Source organism: Fusarium sambucinum, chromosome I, assembly GCF_050947815.1.
Source record: "Fusarium sambucinum isolate potato_lamoka chromosome I, whole genome shotgun sequence".
Taxonomy (NCBI): domain Eukaryota; kingdom Fungi; phylum Ascomycota; class Sordariomycetes; order Hypocreales; family Nectriaceae; genus Fusarium; species Fusarium sambucinum.
This window is the reverse complement of record NC_139294.1, coordinates 2,020,701-2,046,681: the sequence shown is the minus strand read 5'-3', so window position 1 is coordinate 2,046,681 and position 25,981 is coordinate 2,020,701. Positions and strand designations below refer to the sequence as shown.

Below are 25,981 nucleotides of genomic sequence, written 5' to 3'. Positions count from 1 at the left end.
TCTGTCAAGGTTTAATAACCAACAGGGATTCGATAGACCTCGAATGGTGATGATGATGCAAGTACTCCGAATCAATCAAGTTGATACAATCAACATGAGAGACACAAACACATTTCTATAGAAGAAAGTAAATTGATAGCCAGCAGATAATAGCTAGATTGATATAAAAGATCACCAGGCTATATCACTACTACTATCAACAATGACAGCTTTGTGACGACCGCGTAGTAGTGGTACAAGTTTCAAACTCCTAGCTCAGCTCCTTACATAGAACAGAACAAAAAACAGCCAGCGGGTTTTGCTTATAACCCATCATCATTACATCCCTCCTCTTGATGAGGGTAAACGCTCAGCTCAAACCAACGCCATATGTCTTTTACAGGGCAAGCAGCATAGCCATTCCAACACCGATGAAACCAGCAGCGCCCTCGCGCGAACCGGCGTTGTCAGCATTGGCACTGTCGCCAGTGGCCGAGGCCGTGCTGCTGCTGTCGCTCGAGGTAGGGGTGGTAGCACCAGTTGCGGTGCCAGACGCGGTGCCAGATGCGGCGCTCTTGTCACACTTCACGTCGTCGGGAAGGTCGGTCACGCCGGCGGTTGCGCAGATCTGCTTGGCGTACTTGACGGCGGTCTCTTTGCCCTCCGTGTCGCACTTCTCGTCGAGACAGCAGGCGATTCCAGAGAGGAAGTTCTGGTTGCTGCAGATGCACTTGATGTCAAGCTGGCCGCATCCAGCGACGCCGCCGCCAGTGGTGTACTGGTCAACACAGGGTTGCTAAAGACACAGATAATAGATTAGCAAGGGTTCTCGTGTGGCGACATCCGATGTACTGGTCATCTGCAGATCCTAGAGAGAATGCGACATACAGCACACTTGGGGAGCTTCTCTTGCTGAGCGGCAACAAGGCCAGCGAGAACGACAGAGGTGAAGAGAGACAGCTTCATGGTGATTATTCGGTAATCGGTGGATTAATGATAGCGAAAGAGAAAGAGAAAGACAGAAGACAACGAACGAGAGTTTGTAAAGTAGAATAAAGCTGGTACGCGCGTCTAAAGAATAAAGTATGGTCTCCCCTCTCCCTTTTTAAGACAATTCCCTTCTCAACTAAATAAGCTCACAATGCCTATCAGGGCCTAGTTACATTAATGTAGGTACGTGAGACGGGGAGCCAGCCCAGCCCAGCCCTTCGGAAACACTTTGGCGGCGAAGAATAACATGCCAATCAACCCAGTTGCTATGCAGATCGCTGGGCAGCCAATTGTTGCCTCCCTGCTTCCCCATATTCCAGACCAGCTCGGAGGATTGGCCGCCGATGAGGGTCCTCGGACTCCCGCCAAGTTAAATTAGATTAGGTGGTAGTTGACCTTGTAAGAGGCTCGAGCTGAGCCTTGCGGAGCAATGTTCCATGCCGAAACATCGATGAAGCCCTATAATCTAAATCGGATTGGATTGATTAACGTCAAGAGGGCTGAGAAACGATGTATAGTAGGTGATGTACAGGCGCGTTCCTTTGAAGTATGACACTGGGTGGTCGTTACATCTATACCACAACCGCAAGGTAGTCGTTTCATATTTCAACAAGTAACAAACACCAACAGCCTATATACCAAGCTAGCCTCTTTCGATAGCGGTGGCGCTATTGAGCATGCCTACTAAGTTAGGGGTAACAGAAAAGTTGACCTCCAAGGTTGAAGCCGTAAAAGCAAATGGCTCGAGAATGAGCTCTGCAACCACATAAATCAGCTCATTGATTTTGTCTCCTCTACTTTCAGCAGTAGAGTTTTGTGATCCCCTGAGGGTCTGCCGAGGGCCCGAGCATATCAGAAATGGAAAAGCACCATCAGGCACATCGCAGATATGGAGGCTTGAAGCATAACGTCTTGAACTTCCGAATATGTTTGTTCGCCATCACTATTGACTGTTCTAGCATGTCAATTCCCAACTCTATTTGAGGTCCAGCCCGGTTGTCGATCAAAGACTACCTACCTTTTAGTGCCTGCTCAATAGACGCCGCCACCACCACCATTTATGTATCCCAGTACTCTCAGCAGCCATCTAGGTTTGTTTGTATCAAATTCTATTCCGTACCAACGATCTTTGAGTTGTGAGTAACATGCAGGCATCGTGTCATTACTTGTGAAGCCTCGTGTTGCCATACCCACTTTCGGTGTACAGTCAATGTCGTAACCCGGCTCTCGGGACAGCATCTGTTGATGCATCCACGAACAAAGTTTAATGAAGGCGACGCTGTGAACAGCTCCGTTCAACTTTACCGGTCCATTGATGACCCGATTCATACTCTTTTCCCTTGCCTGATAAGATCGGACACCTTCGGAGGAAGCACGAGAGCAGTGCGGTCATTTCTGCGAAAGAAGTCGACCAACGACACTGCCGTCTTTTCCGGCAAGTCCTCATGGATGAAGTGGCCAGCCTCAGGAAACACCTGCAGAGCGTATTTCCCTATTATTACGATCAGCATGAACAGTCAACAAGATTGCATCCAAACGTACCTTGCATTTGTCCAATGGTCAACTCAGTGTCCAATCTATCCGTTCCGGCGAGTAAAAGCATCTTTCCTCCTCTAGCCTCCAAGAATTTCTTGCTTAGTCCTACGAACCAGTCCTCCCAGTAAGGCTGCGTGGCACCCAGGTTGGTCCGCCATCTCCATGGCCGTGTTGGGTCGTCGTTCTCGTTGAAGACTAGCAGCGCAGGGACAGAAGTGCGAGCAGATATGGAGTTGCGTATTGTCCGCGATCGAATATGCCATTCGATACCTGCCTGCAGTGTCGCAAAGCCCAGGGGTCTTGTAGATAAGTAGGTGTGCATGCTTTGCAGTGCATCAATGGCAGATCCTTCAACAACATCAAGCACTGCATAGCCCAGAACTGATGTGCCCAACTTCCCGGACTTGGCCAGGTCAGTTACGACTGCTCCGCCTAGGGAGTGTCCCACGAGCACTATTGGGGGCATCTCTGGCCATGACATCTCAGTCTTTGTGAGCTGGACAACATTGAACAGATCTGATGAGAGCGTTTCCAATCTCATGTCGAAAGCTTTGTCTTCGGGGGCATATGTCGAGCCGTGACCCCTACAGTCCAAGGCCAGAATACCAGCTGTCGAAATGCGCTTTCTTATCTGAGAAGCCACAACAGCAAATGACAGTCCAGATGAACCAGCTCCATGGTGCATCACAAACAATGGCCCCTTTCCCACGGGTGATGTCAGATAAGCATGGTAAATGACTTCTGGGTCTTGCTCCGACTTCAACGACACCTCGCGCTCAAAGTAAGTCGTCCAGGGAATCTGCTCCAGGGTCCTGCCACGGGCGACTCTATTGCCTGTCAGTCCCGTGATGTTTTACTCGATATCAAATGTGATTGTTAACTACCCTTGAGGTCGAGCGAACAGCTTTTGGTTGGGCGAGGGGATGATGGTTCCAGTTGATGAGACAGACGAGGCTGATGAGGCGGAGGAGGAGTCATCGTCGACAGGCTCAGGCAGCTCGGGGAGTACATCTTGATCCTGCTCCTCTTGGAGCTCATCGAAGCCATCATTAGATATGCCTAACTTGGCTTTAGCCCATGCTCGCTGCAGGTCGCTCATGTTAGATGCCTAGGTAGGTAGGTACTTGTAGCTACGGCTGTGCAGGTGCAGATGACGTAGGTTCCATTCGCACTGCCAATGCAAAGCAAAATACAAAACAAAAAATGGCGGTGGCTTTCTTGCTGACGCTCGTTGTGCTATGCTGTGCTAGAGGTAACTCAAGTTCCAGCGGTGCAGCTTATCGATAGTAGGTATCAAGCAGTAGCAATGTCCGTCTTTTGCATGCAACTTGTGATGGTAGTCGTGCGATACAACGTCAGCCTCTATTACCAAGGATCCAACCAACTCAGTTTGTGGTTATAATTACTGGGGCACAGTGCATATCAGTTGATATATCACCAGCACTGTATGGCGTCGGGGTACTCTACGGTTCTCCACAGTGCATGTTTCTCTCTTTTCATGCCTAGGTATGTCTTTTCTTCTTTTCACTCACACATGATGGATGCTGATTATGACATTAGTCCTCGGTGTTTGTAGGGAGTCGTTTAACAATAAGCCAACGAGTACTTGTGCAAGCAACTTTAGTAGCTACAATGCATGTGTTTGCAGGTTGCCTTGTTAGGTTAGTAGTCTGAGGAGTGGTTATCACTAAACTCAGTTTTACTTAGCTTCACCTCCGAATCGCTCTGTATATCTATACTAGGTATTTCAACCTGCAATGCTCTGTTACTGACGTTTAGCTCGAAACTAAACGATCAACTAGTTAACCATTTACTTACAATACCACACACCTCTAACAAGAGGAAATAATTAATACTAACTTTTTTACTTTTGTATGTACTTCCATTGATAAGTTGCTTTTAGCCAGCCGGTTAAGTTTCTGGCCACACCATCATCTGATAGGACTACCAAGTTCTCTCTAAGCACCATCCGGAAATCCCAAGTTCAGCTGGCTTTAAAGTTCATCATACATTTTCTAACAATTAAACGGGCCAATTGGATCCAATACGTATAGTGCCATGGTGATCAGCTAGTTAACCATAACTGAAATGTTTCCCAATACCGGGATTCCCATCATCTTTGAGTTTGCTATATAGGAGTTAAACGTTGCACACCCTACTTCGAGGTCTCCAGTACCTGTTTTGGTTCAATGCTTTCACCATACCATCCAGAAAGAAATGGTCTGGAATTTAGAGGAGATTGACAAGATGTAACAGAGACATTGGCAAGACTGACACGAGTGAATATCACAGTCAGTGGTGCATCTCGATGTGCGGGCCCAGGTTACCCTAGACGAATTGAAGACAGGAGTCTTGTGTAACATTGGATGGAATGAATTTCGTAACAGGTACTCATCACATCCTGACCTTGTGGTTCAGTTCCGAGACTCGGCCGAGCAATTGGCAATGCCCTGTTAAAGCCAGAAAAAGAAACTTCGTATGACACCCAACCAAGTTAGATACAGCACTCGCCGTTTGCCCTTAAGCCATCATCTGGGCCTAATCCGATACCATCAAAGTGTAGAGGCGTGTCTCCTGGCGAGTTACTTTGCTGCAATTGAGGCTTCTAGCGGCTCAAGAATTCCTCGTTCCTGCATCCCCTGACCGATCTCATGGCGTTGGAAAGCAGAAAACTCAATCTCATATCCGTCACCTTAAAAGCAACGAGGAATGGGTATCAACTATCAAGCTAACTAACGCGGCGAGGTGGCACAGTTGCTCGCCACGCTGTGGTCACCGCATTAGTGATCGGCGGCTCCGTTAGATCTCATTGGCTCTACAGCGAGCCTACCTGGCATCAGATATCATGATGGTACAGTGTCATTACCTAGGTAGTTGTAAGAGAAAAAGAGACCTTGGCTTTCAGATACAAAGAACACATGTCTAGACTCACCAGCCAAATCGCAAGAGAGTCTATGACAACCACATATGTGCTTGAACCGGGGCGGTCCCGGCAATGCTAGGTGGACTGCCTACTGTGCACGATGAGCTGCAATGGCACACTGGACCCAGAGCAACAACTTGGGCATTTTCACCTGCGTAATAGTAACTACTTGTTTGTTTGATAAGGACCGGAGTGATATAACCGAAGGATGCAATGATGCTGCCACCAACAGAGCTATTATATGAGGGGCGTCGTATATGGAGGAATAGAGAAACGGAATAACTGAACCAGTGTCAAGTGACCTCGTAATCTGTCCCCAGAATCAAGCAATAATTCAAACTTGCTCCTCCCACCACAAACCGCAGGCCTCAATATATACTTAGGGTCTGTGCACATATGAAGTGAAGCGGCCAATTTTCTTTTTTAGGGTCTCGACCTTATTGACTGACTCAACTGAGGACACGGATCAACAGATCCCGTTGCTTTAGACATGCAAAAAGAAAAAGCCAACTACCTCGGACCTCCTTATGGCTGCATGAGATGCAGATCACAAGTTTTAGTTCCTGTCTGCAGTTATTAGGACTGGAATGGCCGAGCTGTCGGGAGTTCTTAGTAAAGGTTTCAAGGCCGGGGGTTTAAGACTTGTAAAATTTCCTAGGCAGTGGATCCGGATTTAATGTCATGAATGAGGATCATCCTGTGAATGGATACCAATCAACTATGGCTCTCTCACATGGTCTTCCCAGAAACTCGGCATGCCTAATTGGTGAACATGCGACCAAAGCACGCCCAGTGCATGCCATTTGGACCTATCTCCTTAACGACAAGAATGTCGACCTGAAGCCGGTTGGCTCGTTGGAATTCTAGCTATTGCATCACTTAGGTTAAGCCTCGTGAAACTCGAGACCTTTCATCCCTAGAGTTGAACGTTGTGTAACACCTGTCTGTCAGGACGGGGCACGGAAAATTACAGTCCAATAACCATTGCAGCTTTCAATCAGGTTTGTTGCAAGGGTCTCGGTCCCGACACATAGGAAACTCGCAACCTAGTCTCATTTTGATAACGAATTCCTCTCTATCAGTTCACGATCAGTCAACCAGTAACTGCGCATAACTCGGAAGGGTGCATATTGTGTAATACAGCAAAAAAGAAAGCGAAAAAGAGCCATTGCCTCTCATAGTATTGCCCCAGGTCACACCCAATGTGAGATATGGGCATCTAGCTTATATCTTGTATCACTTCTAGACCGACACGTCGACGTTATTTGCGACTTCACAAGCTTTTTGGAAGGCGTTTCCAAGACATCTGAGCTTGGCGTCTGATGCAACAGGCTCCGATTGGAGATTTTGTTTTACCATCTCACGAATTTGTGGCAGTTGGTTGGATCGTGAAAGGCAGTCAACATGCGTTGTATGCCTTGGGATCTGGGGACGATTCAAGGCGCAAGCCTTCCGTCAGATCTGGTGCCCTGATGTACACAATTGGACCCCGGAAGTCAAAGCAACAATGGTATGACGATGAGATTTGTCTCGATTGAGCATGCTAACGTCTAGTTGAAAGTTTGGCGTCTCTTTGTTATGGAGCATATTTAAATGATGAGGCCTACGGTACCTCACCGGTGATTCGATCCGGGAGGTTAGATTGGTTGGAATATCTGGCAAGGGTGGGTGAGGCACTCTGATGCTTTTCAGGTATTTGATTCAGTTGACAGCGGGTTTTGACATATGTAGCATGTTCAGCACAATGTTTTATCGTAACGCCACTTTGTCGGTGGGAGGAACAGTGGCTAAGACGGTACATCACTGCATATAACTGTCGTTGTAGCTTCCAACTGACTCCTCGAGCGTCTCACAAATCATTTAATGTTGAAGAGAATCAGATTGAATAAAACCACAGAGGCACTGACTGTTATTGGTGAGTCGGCACTTGACGAGGATGGTGGAGAAATAGCAGCTGAAGTGGAGAAACTAAAAAGAGATAGCGCAGGCAAGACGGGCTTTTAAGGAGATCTGTGCGTACCCGAATAGGAAGTTCAGTGCACGTCAAGGCACGTGCACCTGCGGGAGCATAGATTCCCGTCAATCAGTGGGTGGGCAGGTGGACTACCTTAGTAGATAGTCCCTGCCAAGAAAAGCAAGCTGTCTGATGTTGCCGAGTATTAACCATGTTCCTACGATTGGGTGGGCTCCTGCTCAAGACATTTTAGTTAGGCAGGCCAGGCTGTCTCCTACTGTCTGTCTTTGTTTTACTCATAGTGGCGTGGCCTGTTTTTATCTCCCAACACCGACTTTTATCTGAGTCAACGATAGCCTCTCTGGGTAGGCAGTTCGTCAAGTTTGACACAGTCGCTTTTAGCTTGATATTTACTGCCACTAATCACACAAGCAGCTATCGTAGACGTCGCCCCGACCAGTGCCATCTTAGCGCCGGGAGTATCCCCAGATCGACTCGGAGTACGGATATCTACCGAGCAAATCTGAACTTTCTAGCCATCCCGTGCAATTCCCACAGCCCAGCATCAATCAATACTTCTTTCTCATTCTTCAAAGCAGGCTATCGTTTTCTCCGAAGACAAATCGGGTCGTGCCTGGTTATGCTGACCCCCGGTCTTCTTTCACATAGGTAGGTAGTCAGCATAGCAAAACCCAGCATGAATGGAAGGAGAGATATGATCCGTTTGCTTCTCATCCAAGACAGCGCCAGCATGGACCTTACCAGAAATCCGTTTGGGCACCACTCAAAAGGCTAGGTGACATCGGCGAATATCACTTTCTGCATGTCTCTACCTGCAGGCAACGCATCTAGTACCTTACCCAGCCAATTGTCGCATTTGTGCGGATTCATTTTGAGACTTGGATATCTTGACAGGCAGCCTATGCTACCTTACCTGCCTGCCGGGGACCCTGCGCAAGGGCTCTGCAATCTTGTGCCATTATTTTGGGGCTCTTTCGGTTGGAAACCAAGGTACACTCAATTGCGCTTTCTGAGGTAGTTCCCACAAATTTGGAGAGATCTGCAATATCGATAGGTTTAGTACCCCGGCAAGCGACATTTGCCAAGCGAATTCGCTTCACGATAATCTCTTGCCTCTCTGTGAAGCTGTCAGAACAGACACGGAGGTATTGTCGACGCACAGACATGCATCCTCGAGCCGAAGTCCAACCAAGGAGGGTATTGCTTAGCAAATATTTGTCTGCAAATTGAGAACTGACCTTCCTCACCCATAACGTCCAGTGAGTGGTTTGCGTTCTGGCTGTACCTTGTTTTGCGACTCCGTTACCGCATTGGGTTGATCTTGCGGATATCAATCACTTTGCTTGCCCACAACTTGGTCGATGCCAACTTCAGCTAGGATGTCATGTACATGTGCCACAATTTTAGGCTTTGTATACAATTGAGGCAGGCGGATCTCAGGAGCAAGAACTATCGCAAGACATGACTCAATCCTCTTGAAATCTCAAAAGAGTAGACATGCGACAAGAAAGGGTATAAAAAAAAATCGGTTGGCTGCAGGTATTTAACAGCACTGAGACCAGGTTATTTCCCTCATGGGTAATGCCCGAGTGTGCAAAGCTACTTGGTCGTTTTTAGCACAGCCTGAACGTTGCTTTTTCCTCTTCCTTTTCCCAAATCGGGTCGGCGGGCTCTAGGATCCAACATCCGGTGTCGAAATACTAGATAGTACGTGCACATATCAACAAGTGGAGAGAAGGGGTAACAGTACCTGAGCTGAGACTTAATATACTGTATTTGTAACGCCCCGATTCGATATCACTATGGCACGAATCGGATTAGAGGGCCACTTTAGGGACCATGACCAACTCTCCGGTGATAGTGTTCTGTCTCAATATGTAATGTACAGTTGGGACGGGGCATTCTATTTGTTTGCTGGGATTTTGACCTCGGGCCCTGTTATCAAAAGTGCCCCTAACCATTTGAGATCTTGGCTGGGCAAGCATGACTTCTGATGTTCCTCCCCCCCCCCCCCCCCCCCCAACCGCGTACTGCATCAAACCTTGGGCATTTCCGCACTGTCAATAGTTCACACCAATATCCAAAGACAGGTTGACATTGCTGGGACTGATGCAGGAGGGTGACTAGGGGAGCATCACTCACGTCAACACTGATGCCCATGCTCATACCTCCTAGCAAGGCGTCGGGGCCCCGGCTTCGATGCCCTGGTGCCCCGGTCCCGGCATTCGTATACACACAAGGGTCATGGCCTCGTACAGTAAGCCTCACAGGCAAGAACAATTGAATTGCTGGCCAGGTTCCTCCGCAACCACCATCACCGAACGCATCCCGGTGGAGGTTGGGGCCACCGCATTCTGGGACTCAAGACACGACCTCCTAAACTCCAAAAGACTACAGGCTTGATATTATCCACCAACTTGCTGAATCCATACTGTTTTCTCCCGACAAGTTCAACACATTAGGTGTCCACGCTTATACCTACTGTGCTGCTTCTTGGAAAGTATCGAGAGATCTACGCTACTGTACTGTGTCCCCCGCGCCTGTTGAAGAACCACCCGAAAAGCAAATGTGGTTTGCTCTCTTAACCACCCCCTGTTAACTTCCAGGATCTTAACCTTTGGCTTTGATCGTGGATACCCTGTTGGCACTTGTGCTGGCCCATCACCGCCCGCGGTCTTGGAGCAGGAATGTCTTGGCCGCTTGTCATTAACAGACTAATGGCGCTCTTACAGTATGTACTTCTGCAGGAGTGTTAACCACTGCGACCTAGCATAGGCCAGAGAAGAAGAAAAAGGACACTGGGTTGAAGAAGAGTGCCGGACATCATCGATCTCCAACCTGTCAATAACCGCTCAGGTTGCTCATGTTGCACCCAACTGACTTTGAGCCAATATAACATCCCGGTGGCGCTCTAACTACTCAATTGTCACCATCCATCTACTATCCATCATTTTAGTCGTCGGTACTCAGCAGTCGTAGATCCACAAGGGCACCTGCTAAGCTGTAAGCTAAACCTCCTAGGTCGGTTTACCCTCCGACTCGATCTGTATCCTTCACACCCCCAGACGCCCCCCCTTTCCTGGCCCATGATTTAGTTGCCGCTAGATACATTATCTTTAAGAGAGTAGACCCTTGTCTGTGTCAACCCTAGAAGTCGATCGTCTTGGGACCAGAAGCCAGTCAAAAACATACCATGGACCACATTTTGAGCTGGACATAACCCTGATCTTGCCATCACTATCATTTGGGGGCGCCATCTCCCTCCTCATCGTGTGTCTTGGTCCTTATAATAGGACCAGAGGTGACCCGAACTCTTTCTTCGATCTCTGAGAAACTGCTCGATAGATGTCTGTTTTCACTCTGTGGATTTTACGGTTGCGTTAAACGGCTTGCGGATCCTTCGGCCTGGATATACCCTACAAAATCATCATTTTTCAGCCAGTTGTCTCATACTTTCCAAAGGCTGAGATTGTCCAGACAAACCCACCATCAGTGTTTACATCGACAACGTCTCGTCCATGGCTGTCGCTATATCGCCGTCCGACTGTTCGAACCCGTACCTGTTTGGTGTTGCTAATTCTTGGGAGACTTCATCTTCTGTGCCACTTTCTATGGTTGACGTTATGTCTTACCACTATCCACCACTGCACTCTAATGATAATGAGATGGGAATGCCGCCGCCTACGAGCTTTATACCCTCATACACAATTCCTTCACGGCAACTTTCGTCTTTACCAACGGTTGATCAGCAAGCTCCTCTACTGAGCCAGCAGCATGGTATGGAAATGAAGGGGGTACACTCAGCACCAAATAGTGTTTCTTTACTTGCTACGGAGGCCGACGAGCAACAGCAAAAAAATGGAAGCGCGGGAGAGAAGAAAAGGAACAAATTAGGCTACCACCGTACGTCGGTCGCTTGTGGTGAGTCGAGAATTTACCGTCGTTGAGTACATGCATCTTAATTGTCTTTCAAGGTCACTGCCGGCGTCGGAAGATCAGATGCATCGCTTCGCCTAATGATACACAAGGGAGATGTATCAATTGTATTCGATTAAAGAAAGAGTGCAGTTTCTTTCCAGTGGACCAAGAGTCCATCGATGATTCACGGGGTAGGCAGGGGTCCAAGGCATCCACAGGAGCAAAGGGGAACTCAACAACATCTTCTCCAGCAACTTCAATTAGCAAACCGGTGGAACAATCGAGAAGGGCCAAACCATCATTCGTCCCATCAGCGAAAAGGCCGCTCCCTATTACTGTTCCGACGACGGGAGACGCCACTGGAGCTGTGGGGTTCCAACCTCAGACGAACGGTTTGTCACTTGTCTTTGTTTTAATTCAGAAGTCATATTAACAGCCACGTGTAGCTTCACTACCATCTCCTTCAAGCAAGACTCCTATTGAAACGTCCAACCAGACAACAGCCGGCTGGATAATCACGGCACCTGATCAGAGCCCAAGCACATCGTCGGAATTAAGTGCGCCATGGCAAACATATGCCTCGGGGTCGCCAATGAGCACCCAATTCTCGCCCTTTACATCTGTAGCACAATCTCCATCTGGCTGGCCACCTGGGACTTCTGAATCTATACCTCAAGGAAACGTTGATACGGCTTGGGGTCATTTTGCACCACCGACGCGGTCCATGTCGTACGGGGGAGAACCCCTCAACAATAATCACCCTTCTCAATACTCTTTGATGGCCCCCGGTCGCCAATTTGAGCGAAGATCATCTGCCTTGTCCGACGCATACACCACTTCCATGAATGGTGTGGTTCCTGGGTTTGATGGCTCGAACGTGAACACACCAATACCCTTTCCACCCGCGGCAGTACCCCCTGCGAACTATACAACGTGGGACCAAACAAACGCATACACCGACTACAGATATATGAAAGGCCATGAAGCCTATGGCCACGACTGGTCGCAGGCGAACAGGGGCCAAGATCATGGGCTCCAGCTTCCCAATGATGGGCAGCAAGTTATGAACAACGCGCCACCCATGAACTTATATCAGTCACAATAACAATAGCATGCAGGATAACAGATAGACTAGGTGCATGGTTGGAAATGAAGCGAATGTTGTTGTTTAGTTTTTGGCGTCTCAACGTGGAGGTTATATGCACTGTAATACTAATGATATACAATTACTACGCAGGCCTAGATCGGCCATTGTATCTAATAGGAGGTTCCGTCGTGGAAGTGATTTGGTCCTTTTGCTTCTGAGCAAATATCAAATGATTTTAGCTATCGTCAACGGGTCCAATCCCGATGGTGCATAACCCGAACGTTCCAGATGTGTGTTAAGGGAGGGCGAGCAACATGGTCAATATCTAGAGCTTTGGGTTATCAACCGGTCCCAAGCAATGCAACAAGACTGAGACTTGGATAATGTTACATATACCACTCCCACAATTTATGTTTTCTGGCCTGATGCGTGATTTGACTTGGCCACAAGTGTTGACTCGATACTAACATGATTTAATCCGATTCATTCACAAAACTTGAAGTTATACAATTGAGCAACATTATGTATTAAGTACGAGTGGTAACTTAAACAGCTGTGGCCTGAGACATCAGCCAAGGTGAATGAGATGGGCACCATCCAAGAGCTTGTTCATAAAACTGCCATTTTGTTCTATATACGTCTTGATTTGAACCAATATAATAGAGGTCATAGAAGCCATCCAAAGGCGGAAATAATATGAAACGCTGGAGCAACACAGCGACATTATGATACTAGACGCCATGTCAAAATCATCAATGTGACATACGCACTCAGACTCAGCACGGTTAGCAACAGCACACTGTTCCCGCTCGTCCTAAACTTTCTCTTCAAGGATCCATCAGCAGTCTCTGACGTGAAGAACTGGTTTTGACCCTCGTATCGACGGTAGATGGCAACTAGCATAACGGCGACTCCATACACAGCGAATAGCGCGCCTATGGCGTAGAACTCTTCGGTGAAGACCTTGAGGATAATGAGGGCGAACGAGAATTGGCCGAGAGCTGTACGAACATATGCGCCTTCAAAGGTACGCTGAGCGGCTCTGATTTCAACAAGTCTACGCATGTCAGTGGTCTGTAGATATTCCTGGCTGGGGCTAATCAACGCGGGAATGTCGGCTGTGGGTGAGCCACTCCGTCCCACTTACTCTTGTGTCGTCAACACAACAGATCGCGCCCTGTGGAGGCGCAGGTGAAAGCTTTCGTCCGGATGGGGCTGTATCCAAAAGTATGCTCAGTAAACCAGGTGGCTCTCAAGTATTTGGCTACGTTTTTGGCTACAAACCTGGAACATGGCGGTCAAGCTGTGGCGCCTCGGCGCTGAGACAACTATACGTTTGAAGTGACTGGCAGACAAGACTCTGTATTTGAAGTGAGCGAGGACGATGGTTTGTTCTCCCCAACCGCTTGTAGCCGATGATAGAACGGGCTCTCTTAAGTGAGGATGAAAGGATGATATGAGGCTTGATCCAGTTTAGTGGCAGAAGGTGTCATGGGTACTGCAATCCATGTCACGCTCACGAGTACCTAAGCATGGGCACTTGACCAAAATACCTTCTTGATTTAGGTACTTTAGATGTGATAAATCTCGATCAGCTCGAGTATTTGACATGTTAATACCATTCACGTTGATATTTTCTTCAGTGTTGCTTATTATAGATTATGCTTATATCAACTGTACCTATATACAGTTACTTCGTGGACGCCTTAGGCCTGAAAATCTCTATGGCCTCGAATTTGGGAAGACCACCAATAGCGATTAATGCTCACGTGCTCCATCTCTGAATCTCAAACCAAGAGGCTGACTTGATAAATGATTCCTAGTCTGGAGAAAAGAAAAGAAAAGAAACATCAATACGGCGACAACCATTGGACAACTTGACGATAAGCTGAATTTGCATCGTTCGATAATATTAAATGCATAGCCACAGCTTCAATCCAACTCGTATCTTTCAGACGACACCAAACAAGCTTTTGACCCTTCAATAAGACATGCACAGCCTCAAGCTTGGATTCGGTCATAAAGTTCGTCCTGGATGAGCTGTCAAGCTTCGACTAGGCTAGATCAGCTCATCACGATTTCGATTTCGGCCTCCACAAGTTGCGCAATGGTTGCCCAATAAAGAACGCATTACAACATATCACAGGACAGCACCTGGAAAACTGGAGAATGTGTGCTGCAGAGTGCAGAGAGATGCATACATACTGTATGTATGTACATGTTCAGTACCGTGCATGCTCTCCAACGTCACATTTGGATCATGCTATCGCCAGCGGTATTGAACTGAGACTCTTTTTCAGCTCCGATGTAGCCATTGTTACCAACATTCCATCCCTACGCAATCACACCAAAACCATAGTGAGGTCAAGCTGTGACTGGCCAAAACGAGTACATCGCACAAAAGAACCAAAAGTACCTGGACTGGTGCTAAGCACAACGAGCTTCTCCCGGGCTGTTAAACGGAATGTACGGTATAATGGCTTTGATATCAACGATATCAAACTTGAATATAATTACCTGCGTCAAAAAAAAAAGAAGTCTACCGATGTCATTGGCAATAATGGCCCCAACACAGTTGCATAACAAAGGACGGGGTTGCGATCGACAACAGTTGTCAGGTCCTATCCTGTTGATGCATGCACAATACCCGGGAGGCTGTGCATGTCGCGACTCCAGTCTCAGCCTCAAGATAAAGTGGAAAAAAGCTAGGAAAATCGAACAAAGCTGTATTCGCTTCTACCTGAAGCGTACATCTAAATGTTTCATTCAAATGGCTGAGAAGCTAATGGCCAGGCAACAGTCACTGTTGATGATATTGTCTATTGTTCAAATGTGCCTTGTGCCTTGCTACCTGAGACCAGTCTCAGATCGGCAGTGACATCAGATCAGAACAGAAAACCCTACAAGGCTGACCAAGTATCGCCTAGTGCGACATGGCAATCAGTGACTGTTTGCAAAAAGGCGACTGACGTGCCATCTCGAGGTCGAGCGAACCGGTAGTGTCACAACGCTTACACAAACAGGACACACTAGATGCTCAATGTCGGAAATAGGAAAACGCCTAAGGACATATCTTCAAGACTCTAAGTGGTCAAATGATAGAGGAGCTGGAACAAGGGTCCAAACTGCGTGGGGCTTGGTGAAATGCGCCTCGGTACCAGAGCCCCCCATCGAGAACGCCTCGTTGAGATGGTCGTGGCACAATAGACGAATACCAGCGTCTTTGGCTAGCAATGAGTGTCTCAACCGAGTACCGCAACATCTGGCAAATGTCTTCCCCATAGATGTCAAATAACCGTTTCCCAAGCGGCCCGTCCTGGCCCCCATGACCCTGCAGCCAGGCGGTCCTCCACCCTTCAACGAGTGTATCACACAAGCGCCTGGACTGGGGGAATGAGATTGGAGAGTCGGAAACAGGCTGTACCATCAAGTAGGTATGTACAGTACAGTACTGTATGTCTCGCCTGCGCCTGAAATGCCCCTCGTTTTGTTCTCGACCCTACCAACTATCTAACTACCGCACGATCTTACCGCCTTCATCTGGATTTCTCTTAAGCAAAACGCCGGCTCTCACTGATTTATTAGTCAAGCCTCATTTCTATTTGGTTCTGCCACAAGCATTTTCCCCAGTCTGCCCTTCAATCTGCCTCTGCCCTCCCTTTGATTATTTCCCCTTCTACATTTGCACTTCCTCCACATTGTCTCTGGTAGGCCGCCAATGCCCATTGTATCTGTTTATCTTCATTTCAATCGCGTGCCCCTTCTGTGAGCCATATCGCGATCAACAACTTACAGTGACATCCCCACCTTGAGATTGCTGCAACAAGCAAACGCCGCTCTCCCGCTTGAGACTTGATCTGTGCTGTTTACAACATCGATTCTATTGGAATCTGCCTGCGCCGATATCATATCTCGAGCCATCTAACATCTATCTATCTGTGGGTTCTGAAGCTCTTGCTTGCCGGGTTGATACCCTGGACTAATTAAGCACATGGGATAGGCACGGTAGCAGTACTGTACCTTTTTAGCAGGGGCCTTTAAGCGCTCTTTGATCCGCTTTCGCGCGCAGCGCCGCGTTCCAACTTCATTCAGCCCTCACTTCCCCTCCTCTTTCTTCCCTTCTCAACTCTTTGATCAAGAGATACTACACTACAGTCCTGTCACTTGTTGTTTTAATACCTTCGGACGATCTCTTCTATATACCCCCGTTTATGAGCCGCAACGAACTGTTGGATTTCAACGGCATTTCTTTCTGCAGCTCCGATTAGTTTCTAGGCACTGGAGCTGATCCACTCCAATTCACTCTACGGCATCACTTCGAAGGCTATGTTCTCCCGTCTGTGATCTGACATTGGGAGCTCGCCCAGTCAAGGTTCGCCCATTGCATATATACTTCCACCCTCCCGCTTCCCTTGACCGCAATCATGACTTCAACGTTTGATGTATCGCCTGCGAGTCTTCATGATAAAGACAACCGCTCTACTCAACCTTATTCTACTTCGGATCAGCACGTATCAACCTCGTCTTTCAGCTCGAACCAACTGTTGCCCACGTTGTCGCACAACGACAACGATTCCCTCTCCCCGATTAACTATCTTGAGACACCCGATTCAACTTCTAGTTTGGGTCAATACCAACCTAGTGACTTCAGCGACCTTGACGACGATCCATTCTTTGGTGCTGACTTCAATGCCGATGGAGGCACTCCCAACTTTCTGGAACAGGACATAACTGGACTGGACCAACCTCTGGGCCAGGGACTTGTGCCAAATAAGGACCCCAACTCTGGCACATATCCGTTGACGCCAGAACAAACAGCATCGGTGCATGCTACACCACCTCAGAGCGATCTCACTTATGCTATCAGGGGGTCTGCTCCATCTGAACTACCCAATTGTATTTCACCACAAGAGATTCAGAAGCGCTTCAACCCGCATCCAATTAATACAAAGACGTCTGAGTTGACACCAAGTCAGAGTAGCAGCTGCCTGTCTAGTGAAGACGCACCTGGAGTTTCCACCATGACCAGTCCTCGCGTTACTGTCTCTATGTGGGGCACCCATACCGAGACTCCAGTTCATTCCTCAGTTGAGCGCAGCTTTGATGATAGTCCTACTACAGTCCGTGGTGGATTTGAGTCGGCTGGCGATTTGATGTCGTCTGGAGGCAACACCTCAGCCCGCGACTCTTCCGGCAAATGGCAGCGAAATTCGTCAACAGGCCAAGCCGGTCTCGACCCCAACAACCGCCCCTCCGACGAAGTGCCAAGCATCAACGAGCTTGCCAATCATCGGGATGATGATGAGCGTAAAGAGCTTGTGGGTGAATGGTTGGCCCATAAGCTCGATGATCTCTCGGTCAAGCCAGACGAGAACTCACGAGAACAAATCAACGAATTGAACTCTCAGCGAGATGATACGAATGATCGTGACATCCCCTTCGGCCGTGAAACCGAGAATAGGTTCATCCCCGGCCAAACTTATTACCGTGATCAAGGTGAAATGAACCAGCAAGACCGCGACATCATTGCTGCCAACCGCAACTGGGCTGATGCCCCTATGTTCCCTTCGATTACTCGGGGGCAGCCTGGAAGACATCAACCCGAATCCTCAGCGGCTGCCATGGAAAGGTTTGAGCGTATGTATCGTGACACTGACTCCGTTTTGTCGAGAGCTGCAACATGGGGAACACGTCGCCGAAGTCTTCCCAGTATTTTTGATCTCGATATGGCACAGGGTACAAGTGGCGGTCTCCTGAAAAAGCTCTCAGTTAGCCGAGAGAGCAAATCCAATAAGCCGGGAAGCCTTCTCGAAAATCTTCGAGGTCTGGTACGCCGTCCTAGCGCATCTCAGCTCCTCAAACGTACACGCAGCAGTGGCAACGACGAGGAGAGCTTGCCTAGCAGCGAGGAAAGAGGAAGTCAAGATTCGAAGCGCGATAGTATTTCCAAACAAAGAGATGGTTACCTTCAACCAACCCGAATGGGTAGCTGGGGCAAGAAACCCACACCTTCAATCAACACCGCCATCGCATCTATGGGCAGCAACATTGCATCCATTGGCACTACGCATACTCGAAGCGGATCGGTTAGTGTCAGCGGCACTCCTGGCGGGTCTATCACATCTCCAAAGAGCCCCTTTGGTGGTCTCTCAGTCAAGAATCCGCTTCGCCGCGCGCGAAGCAAATCCGAGCTCCCTAAACCTTCACTGAACGGCATGCAATCGGAAAGCCACTCGACTCTTGTATCTATGTGGAAACGGGAAACGGGCGGCCCGCCTGTAGCGGCATTAGCCAAGTCGAAGCAGGCCGATCTGGATGACGACGAGGATGACGACGACGATTTCGGCGACGAAGCTGATATGAGAACAAACCCGAATGTCATTGACAACATAACACCGAACCTTGAAGGATTTCAGCAACATATCATTGACTTGAACCCGAGCCTGGCCACTGCCAACACCTTCCTCGTTGATCGAATCGCATACCATCAGGTCCAGAGATATAAATACCTGTTAAAAAACAAGGTTGCCCATATTGGTCTAGGAGCAGCATGCAACTCTGGAGTCATGTGCGCATCTAGGGATGGCTCTGCTACTCTTCTTGACCAGAACAAGAATTTGCGAGAGCTGGATCCCCTTTCATCTCCAAACGACGAGGACGAGGGGTCGCTGGGCGAGGGTGCTATAAATACCGAGAGTTTCCCCCAGGACATTCCAATGCCTCCAACAACCCACCTTCCAGCTGAATTTGAGTGCCGCCTCTGCTATGCGACCAAGAAATTTATGAAGCCGTCTGACTGGACGAAGCATGTCCACGAGGACGTGCAGCCTTTTACGTGTACCTGGGACAAATGCCCCGGACCAAAGATGTTTAAGCGCAAAGCTGACTGGGTTCGACACGAAAACGAAGGTCACCGGCAGCTTGAGTGGTGGACATGCGACGTTGAAGCCTGCCATCACCAGTGTTATCGCCGGGATAACTTCCTCCAGCATCTCGTGCGAGAGCACAAGTACCCCGAGCCCAAGGTCAAGAGCAAAACTGCCATAAAGAAGGCGGGCGGTTCAGAACCCACATGGCAAAAGGTCGAGCAGTGCCACCACGAAACTACGAAGAAGCCCCACGATGAGCCTTGCCGTTTCTGTGGAAAGACATTCCCCACGTGGAAGAAACTGACAGTGCACCTGGCCAAGCACATGGAGCAAATATCGTTGCCCGTACTCCGTCTTGTCGATGCTAAAGCCAGCGAGCTCAGTGCGGACACTATCATCAGCCCGGTTCAAGACCCTCCTCCACGAAACATCTTAACTACGCCCATCGAGCAAACCAACCTCCTGATGCAGTATCAAGCGGGAGGCCAACAGCAGCATATCCCACAACAGAACCAACAGATGTATCAAAACCACAACCAGAACCAGATGGCATACCCTGTCATGTCATCTGACCCGTATCAGCAGCCGCAACAACAACAACAACAGCAGGGATTTTACACCGAGCAGTACAACAATGTTGGCAACGTCGGCCACAACTTTTCATCAGCACATGCAGAAATGGGGATGCATCCCATGAATCACCAGAACTATAATGCTCCGATGCAGGATATGAATGTGACAAGCGCAGGCTATCAACAAAATGCCAATGCCTTCATGATGCCCAGCAATGGGTTGGACTCATATAACCAGATGAATGCCCTCGGCCTTCAGAGCCATGGTATGCCTGTTGGACCGATGGGAGCAATGGTGTATGATGATCCTTCGAGTGGAAATGGAAGCCCTTTCAGCGGGCAAGGATCTGCGTCCCCCTACTCTCACTCACCAAACATGAATGCCAACACCGGCAATGGCATGTGGGGCGATAGACGCATGGCTGGATTTTAGTGATAACCCTGCTATATCGACCTTTTGAGTTTTATGTGAATTACTGCAGGTGTTTTATTGTTGGGATTTGACGGGATCGTACAGTCCAGGCCTGCCACTCATGGTGAGTGCCAAAAGGGGAGAAGGGCGTATGATCTGGATACCATGATGATTCTTACGGCAACGAAATCGTTTTTGGGGGATTCCTACAGGCGAAAGCCTCGTTTTTGTTTCTGATTTTTATTGTTGCTGGGTTGAATGAATAGACCGAACCTGCTGTCTCGTCATGGTGCTAGGGTCAAGGACGAGCGAAGTGCGATATTCTGTTGTGGAGCGTTTGATATTGGGGAATTCCGGGATGAAGACCTGGAAGAAGGGATCAGGAAAGGCAGGAAATGGCGCATTGGGTATTTTATGAGGGGAATAATGACTTCTAGACTGTATGGTCTACACCTTGGCATTTCTAAATATACCAAAGACATAACTGGAAATTGATTCTCTTAATTGATATGTGAGAGGCTCAGCGGAGGCCGCCTAACGCGTGTGCAAAGTGATTACGAGTCCCTGGGCCAAGTAACCCGCAGTTAGCAGGGAATATGCAACTAAGGATGGAGTATCTTCCGAGCATGGGCGAAGCTAAGCTTTTGGCATCAAAAGGGGCTTGGAGGATGATGGATCCAGAACAGCGAAGCAGTGGGGAATAAGTCGTACATATTGCAACGAGTACCGAGGTGGACAAACTGTACATCATTAATGGCCCCTGTGTTTGATATTGATTGCCTTGAAAGTGAAAATTTTAGTTATTTCAACGGTTGTGATGCGAGATTGTTAGATTTCCGAAATGAGGTTTATGTGTTTCTACTCTTGGTTAACGAGCATGAATCTCTTATCTAAAGTAGGTTGTTCTGTCTAATTTCCACTGATCCAACTGTGCCAACTCGAGGTAAGCAGGCTTCTGCAAAGCGCCAGGGATTCTATGTTGGTGGCTAGGATAGTTGGGATTACCGAGATTTGCAATTGCCTGGTCGCGTGAACAATGGTGAACGATTAGGAACATTGTTTCTATGTATGGCATACCGGTATTATTAAAATAGAAGACACATAGCAGTGTACCTATGTATGTGCAGTACTGCAATGCATCTATCTGTATACACACGGTATACGTTTATAATAAGATCTGAGATAATTAAACACCGACGGCCAAGGCGGTGATGGCGCTGCGGGTTTTGTTCTGTAAGGTTCGTCAACGGTCAGTGCTTCCTTGCTAAAGACCAAGCCGCTTGTGAACTTGGAAAGTTAGTGGTGACGATCCAATTGAGTCAGCAGATCAGTAGTTTAGTTTGTGGGTTGATCAAGATTTTATGACACGGATTCTGTGGCAGCGAGTTACAGAATCGACACATGACATAAAACAATGAAGATGCAGACCTGGGACGTGAGATGTGTTGAAAGGGCGAGATATGATGCCAGGTTGTGCAGAGTAGTAAGCTGGGCGAAGAACAAATACCACCTGCAGAATTGAGCATAATAGCAGGTACTTGTACACTTAAAATGGTAAGCGATGGATGTCTAATTAATCTATTTGACGGCTTGATTGAGAGGTGAAGATGAGAATGGAAGCTTTGACATGGGACTTGGCTGGGGGGCCTGGTTTGGCGAAGGAGGAATCACTGTATCTATCCATTCGCAAGTAAGTGCAAAGTTTGTCGTTGGAAAACGATCGATCAGCTTGTAAAGAAGTTTATCGGTCGATATCGAGTAGTATTTTTTGTGGTGACGGGTATATGTTGGATATGCAGAGGTACATACATGATCTGTACATGGTTATAAAGGAGGCTTCTAATGTGGAGAAGACTAGGTAGACTAGACGTTTATTATTAGAAGATTTGTCTCAGTCAACCGTTGAGCCAACGCCTACGATTATACCTATTAATCTAAAGAAACTGATGCCCAAGATGGTTTCTTAGAACACTCAGAACAGAAACTGACGATGGCGTCTTTCACACCTGATCCAAACATGTTTTGATCAAGTCATTCTCAGACTTGACTGGACTGACTGGCTGGTTTCAGAAGAAGCTGGGGTTGATTTTAGCTTGGACTGCCTTGGCTTGACTGGTCAGCCACCCGCGAGGGAAACCCCTGCAGAAAATAGCTTGGCCTTGCTGTAGGGTCTGTGATTGGTAGATGACCCACTGAGATCACCCCTGCTAAAGCCCAACCAACCACTAACATGTCTCGGGCCCCTGGTGAAGACGCGTCAGGGATCGGGGTTTGGTGTCTCAGGGGTTCAAAGACTCTTTTGGTGTATGGTTCGATGGCTTTATCCATTCATCATTGGTATTCGAGTTCTTGGAAGGGGGACCCTAGAAGTTGAATATTTGGAGAGACTCCAGGCGTGAGGCTCTGGTTTAGTCCTTTGGGGCTCCTCCTACCACAAAACGTCCCGGAAGCCTGGGGGGCAGGTGGTCCAGGGCGTCTACACAACCTCATCACCCCCTTCTCATCCACTACAAACCTTGCATCTCCTTGGCTTCCTTGATCCTCTTGTCCATCTTTTCTCATCTTGGGCATTTCTCCTCTTTTTTTCGAACCTGGGTCTGTCTATAATTGCGCTTGCCTATTGCTTATCTTATTCCTATTCTGCTCTCTCTCTGTCTCTTTTCTCCTTCTCCCTCCTCGTCTCCTACATCGTCTCTATTTGTCTCAAGTAAAAAACAACAAAAAGCGTTTTCGTTTTTGATTCTTTCCAACTCTCATACACTCTCTCATATCGACTTGTCACTTGATTTGTTGTCCAGAAAGGACATGCTGCTTCCCTTGCGGCATTGTCGACTATTAGCCTCTCATTTCAGCGTCACATAAACAACAACACACATAGACTTTCAACTACAACGACGACTTCTTCCGTCCAACAAAAAACGAGACTTGAGTCTCGCGATACGAAACCCACGAACGACTTTAACGCCGGCACGTTGGACATTCACGGGTTTTCGGGCAATTCGTTGCCATTTATCTTCTCTTCGTTCCAGGTTGATCCTCGGCCATCTTTTGTGCGCGTGCTTGCACTGCTCTGCCGACCACTTTGAGATATCTTTTGCATCTCGGACACTCCTTGTTTCTTTTTCTAATCAGCTTCCATCTCTTTCTTACGTATATCGCCTCTTTGATACCATTCCCTAAGATCCTTCCCTTACAAACGACTTTCCAACTTTTCCTCGATTTTTCCACTTGATATCCCCCTGCTCTTTGGATATATCAGCAATCTATCACGATAACAACTTACCGAAGCCGAATCCTCGATCAATTCCGAACGAGCAACGAATTTCCCGTATTTCTGTAGTATAAACTTCTACGACATTCACAATGACTCGACTTCACTCCAATTGGAGCGCCTGGAAGGTGGCCATGACGGCCGCGACCCTCGTCACTGGAGTCCTGGGTGACAGTATCCTCAGGACATCTGGTGTTACCGACTGTGGTTCTGAACCTGGTATCACTATCCAAAAGCTGGACATCAGCTATGATAACGACAAGCAGATCGTTACTTTCGACGTCTCCGGTACCAGCGACAAGGAGCAAAACGTCTCTGCAATCCTTGAGGTCAACGCCTATGGCCGCAAGGTGTACGAAAATTCCATCAACCCTTGCAGCAAAGACACTCCTATCCCTCAGCTCTGCCCCATGCCCAACACACACTTTGCCGCCAAAGGTGACCAGGAAATCAAGCCGGAATGGGCCAACCAAGTTCCCGCCATTGCTTTCCAAGTCCCCGACATCTCAGCCCAAGCGACTCTCAGGCTGGTAGCTGTCGACGACCCTGACAAGCAAATCGCTTGCTTCCAAACCCAGGTCAACAATGGCAAGACTGCGTCGGTTCCCGCTGTCACCTACATCTCCGCCGGGGTTGTCGGTGCTGCTCTTCTCGTCTCGGGTGCTTCTGCCGCTTCATCCACTTTGAGTGGAACTGCAGGCGCTGGTTCCGCTGGTGGTGCTCCCAGCCCCAGCTTTGCACAAACTCTGGGATGGTTCCAGGGAATGGCCATGAACGGAATGCTTTCCGTCGATTACCCTCCTGTGTACCGCAGTTTCACTAAAAACTTTGGTTTCTCTGCTGGTATTATTCCCTGGGAATCTGTCCAGAAGTCCATCGACAGCTTCCGCAACTCGACGGGAGGTGATCTCTCTACTGACAGCTTCGATATCCTCAGGAATGCTACCCTGGTCTTCTCCGACAACTCTACTATGCCTCCCGAGGACCATTCCAACAAGGTCAAACGCGCCTTCAACACCTTTGAATCGCTCGCCAACCTCGCCATTCGTGGTGTTGAAACTTCCATGGACAACGCGACGGATGGTGAGGTTGCAACTGCTGCTCAGGGCCAGACTCTTTCTGTTTCTGGCATTACGGCCTATGTTGAACAATACAGAGTTCCCAAGTACAACACATTCATGACTGTTCTTCTGGTTGTCGCCATTATCATTGCCTTCATCATCGTCAGTATTCTTTTTGTCAAGGCTGTTCTTGAGTTTTGGGCACTGTTCGGCAACTTTCCTGAATCTCTGAGCGGTTTCCGAGAACATTACTGGGGATCAATTGCTCGAACCATTACCCATCTGATTCTGGTCCTCTACGGTATCTGGGTCTTGTATTGTGTTTTCCAGTTCACCGTAGGGGACTCGTGGGTTGCGCAGCTTTTGGCTGGTATTACGCTCGCCATTTTCACCGGTATTCTTGGTTGGTTCACGTGGAAGATTTTCAGCACGGTGAAGAGACTCCAGAGCACCGAGGGCAACGCTGACGCCCTTTACAATGACAAGCAGTACTGGGTCAAGTACTCTCTGTTTTACGAATCTTACAAGAAGGACTACTGGTGGATCTTCATCCCTACCATCGTGTACCTCTTTGCTAAGGGCTGCACTCTTGCCGTCGGCGATGGTAACGGCATGGCTCAGACCATTGCACAGTTGGTCGTCGAGTCAATTATGCTCTGCTTACTTGTCTTTACGCGTCCATTTGAGCGAAAGTCCAGCAATGTCATTGGTATTGCCATCCAGACTGTCCGTGTTCTATCGGTGGCTTGCATTTTTGTCTTTGTCCACGAACTCAACATTCCTCAAGACAGCAAGACAATCGCAGGAGTGGTTCTCATTGCAGTCCAGTCTGCCCTGACTGGTCTCTTGGTTATCCTTATCATTTGGAACGCTATCAACGTTCTTGTCAAGGAGAACCCACACCGCAAGCGAAGAAAGGAGTTGGGTAAGTCTTTCCAAATCTGACATATATATACAAAACAATTACTGACCCGGTCTACAGAGAAAGCCAAACGTGATATGGACACTCTCACCCCTCTGGATGCCCGAAACTCCCTTCTTCTCGACCGTAAGGACAACAACAACAACATCTCCATGTTTGCCATGCCTCCGCCTCAAGAAAAGGGATCTCTCCGATCCATGTCCCCTGACCAGTACAGGGACGCGGAAGCAGGTTATCGGCAACCCAACCACCTGTCTTCGAGCCCTCCTATGAACCGTAACCTGACTAGCACTGAGCCCGATTCTCAGCACCTGATGGGCAACGCTGCTCCTCCAGGTTGGAGTCAACAAGACCCCTATCCTGTGGGATTGGGACGCCACGACTCTGGGGACACAGCTTACGGCCAGCAGTCCTACGGGCACGGCAATGGTGGCGGATACAGAGGGTTCTGAGCAGCTGGCAACAG

The 25,981-nt window shown here is 48.4% G+C and overlaps 6 protein-coding genes across 6 annotated transcripts; 3 read left to right on the top strand and 3 right to left on the bottom strand.

Moving 5' to 3' along the window:
* Window positions 1–376: 376 nt before the first annotated feature.
* FSST1_003400 (CFEM domain-containing protein) lies at window positions 377–945 on the bottom strand (the record flags this gene model as incomplete). Its single annotated transcript, XM_083229479.1, has 2 exons — window positions 377–775; window positions 868–945. 2 exons carry the CDS (start codon window positions 943–945, stop codon window positions 377–379), a joined length of 477 nt encoding a protein of 158 aa, XP_083086830.1.
* Window positions 946–2,294: 1,349 nt separating this feature from the next.
* Window positions 2,295–3,604, bottom strand: FSST1_003399 (phosphoprotein phosphatase methylesterase 1; the record flags this gene model as incomplete). The annotated part of the gene is made up of 3 exons (XM_083229478.1): window positions 2,295–2,461; window positions 2,512–3,332; window positions 3,390–3,604. The coding sequence occupies 3 exons, from the start codon at window positions 3,602–3,604 to the stop codon at window positions 2,295–2,297; spliced, it is 1,203 nt and encodes a 400-aa protein (XP_083086829.1).
* Window positions 3,605–10,921: 7,317 nt separating this feature from the next.
* Window positions 10,922–12,426, top strand: FSST1_003398 (Zn(II)2Cys6 transcription factor domain-containing protein; the record flags this gene model as incomplete). Its single annotated transcript, XM_083229476.1, has 3 exons — window positions 10,922–11,306; window positions 11,378–11,713; window positions 11,768–12,426. 3 exons carry the CDS (start codon window positions 10,922–10,924, stop codon window positions 12,424–12,426), a joined length of 1,380 nt encoding a protein of 459 aa, XP_083086828.1.
* Window positions 12,427–13,131: 705 nt separating this feature from the next.
* Window positions 13,132–13,701, bottom strand: FSST1_003397 (uncharacterized protein; the record flags this gene model as incomplete). Its single annotated transcript, XM_083229475.1, has 3 exons — window positions 13,132–13,465; window positions 13,556–13,623; window positions 13,693–13,701. The coding sequence occupies 3 exons, from the start codon at window positions 13,699–13,701 to the stop codon at window positions 13,132–13,134; spliced, it is 411 nt and encodes a 136-aa protein (XP_083086827.1).
* A 3,131-nt stretch (window positions 13,702–16,832) lies between these two features.
* FSST1_003396 (uncharacterized protein) lies at window positions 16,833–20,282 on the top strand (the record flags this gene model as incomplete). Its single annotated transcript, XM_083229474.1, has 1 exon — window positions 16,833–20,282. The coding sequence occupies one exon, from the start codon at window positions 16,833–16,835 to the stop codon at window positions 20,280–20,282; it is 3,450 nt and encodes a 1,149-aa protein (XP_083086826.1).
* Window positions 20,283–23,624: 3,342 nt separating this feature from the next.
* Window positions 23,625–25,967, top strand: FSST1_003395 (transient receptor potential ion channel family protein; the record flags this gene model as incomplete). The annotated part of the gene is made up of 2 exons (XM_083229473.1): window positions 23,625–25,518; window positions 25,576–25,967. The coding sequence occupies 2 exons, from the start codon at window positions 23,625–23,627 to the stop codon at window positions 25,965–25,967; spliced, it is 2,286 nt and encodes a 761-aa protein (XP_083086825.1).
* Between the last annotated feature and the right edge of the window lie 14 nt (window positions 25,968–25,981).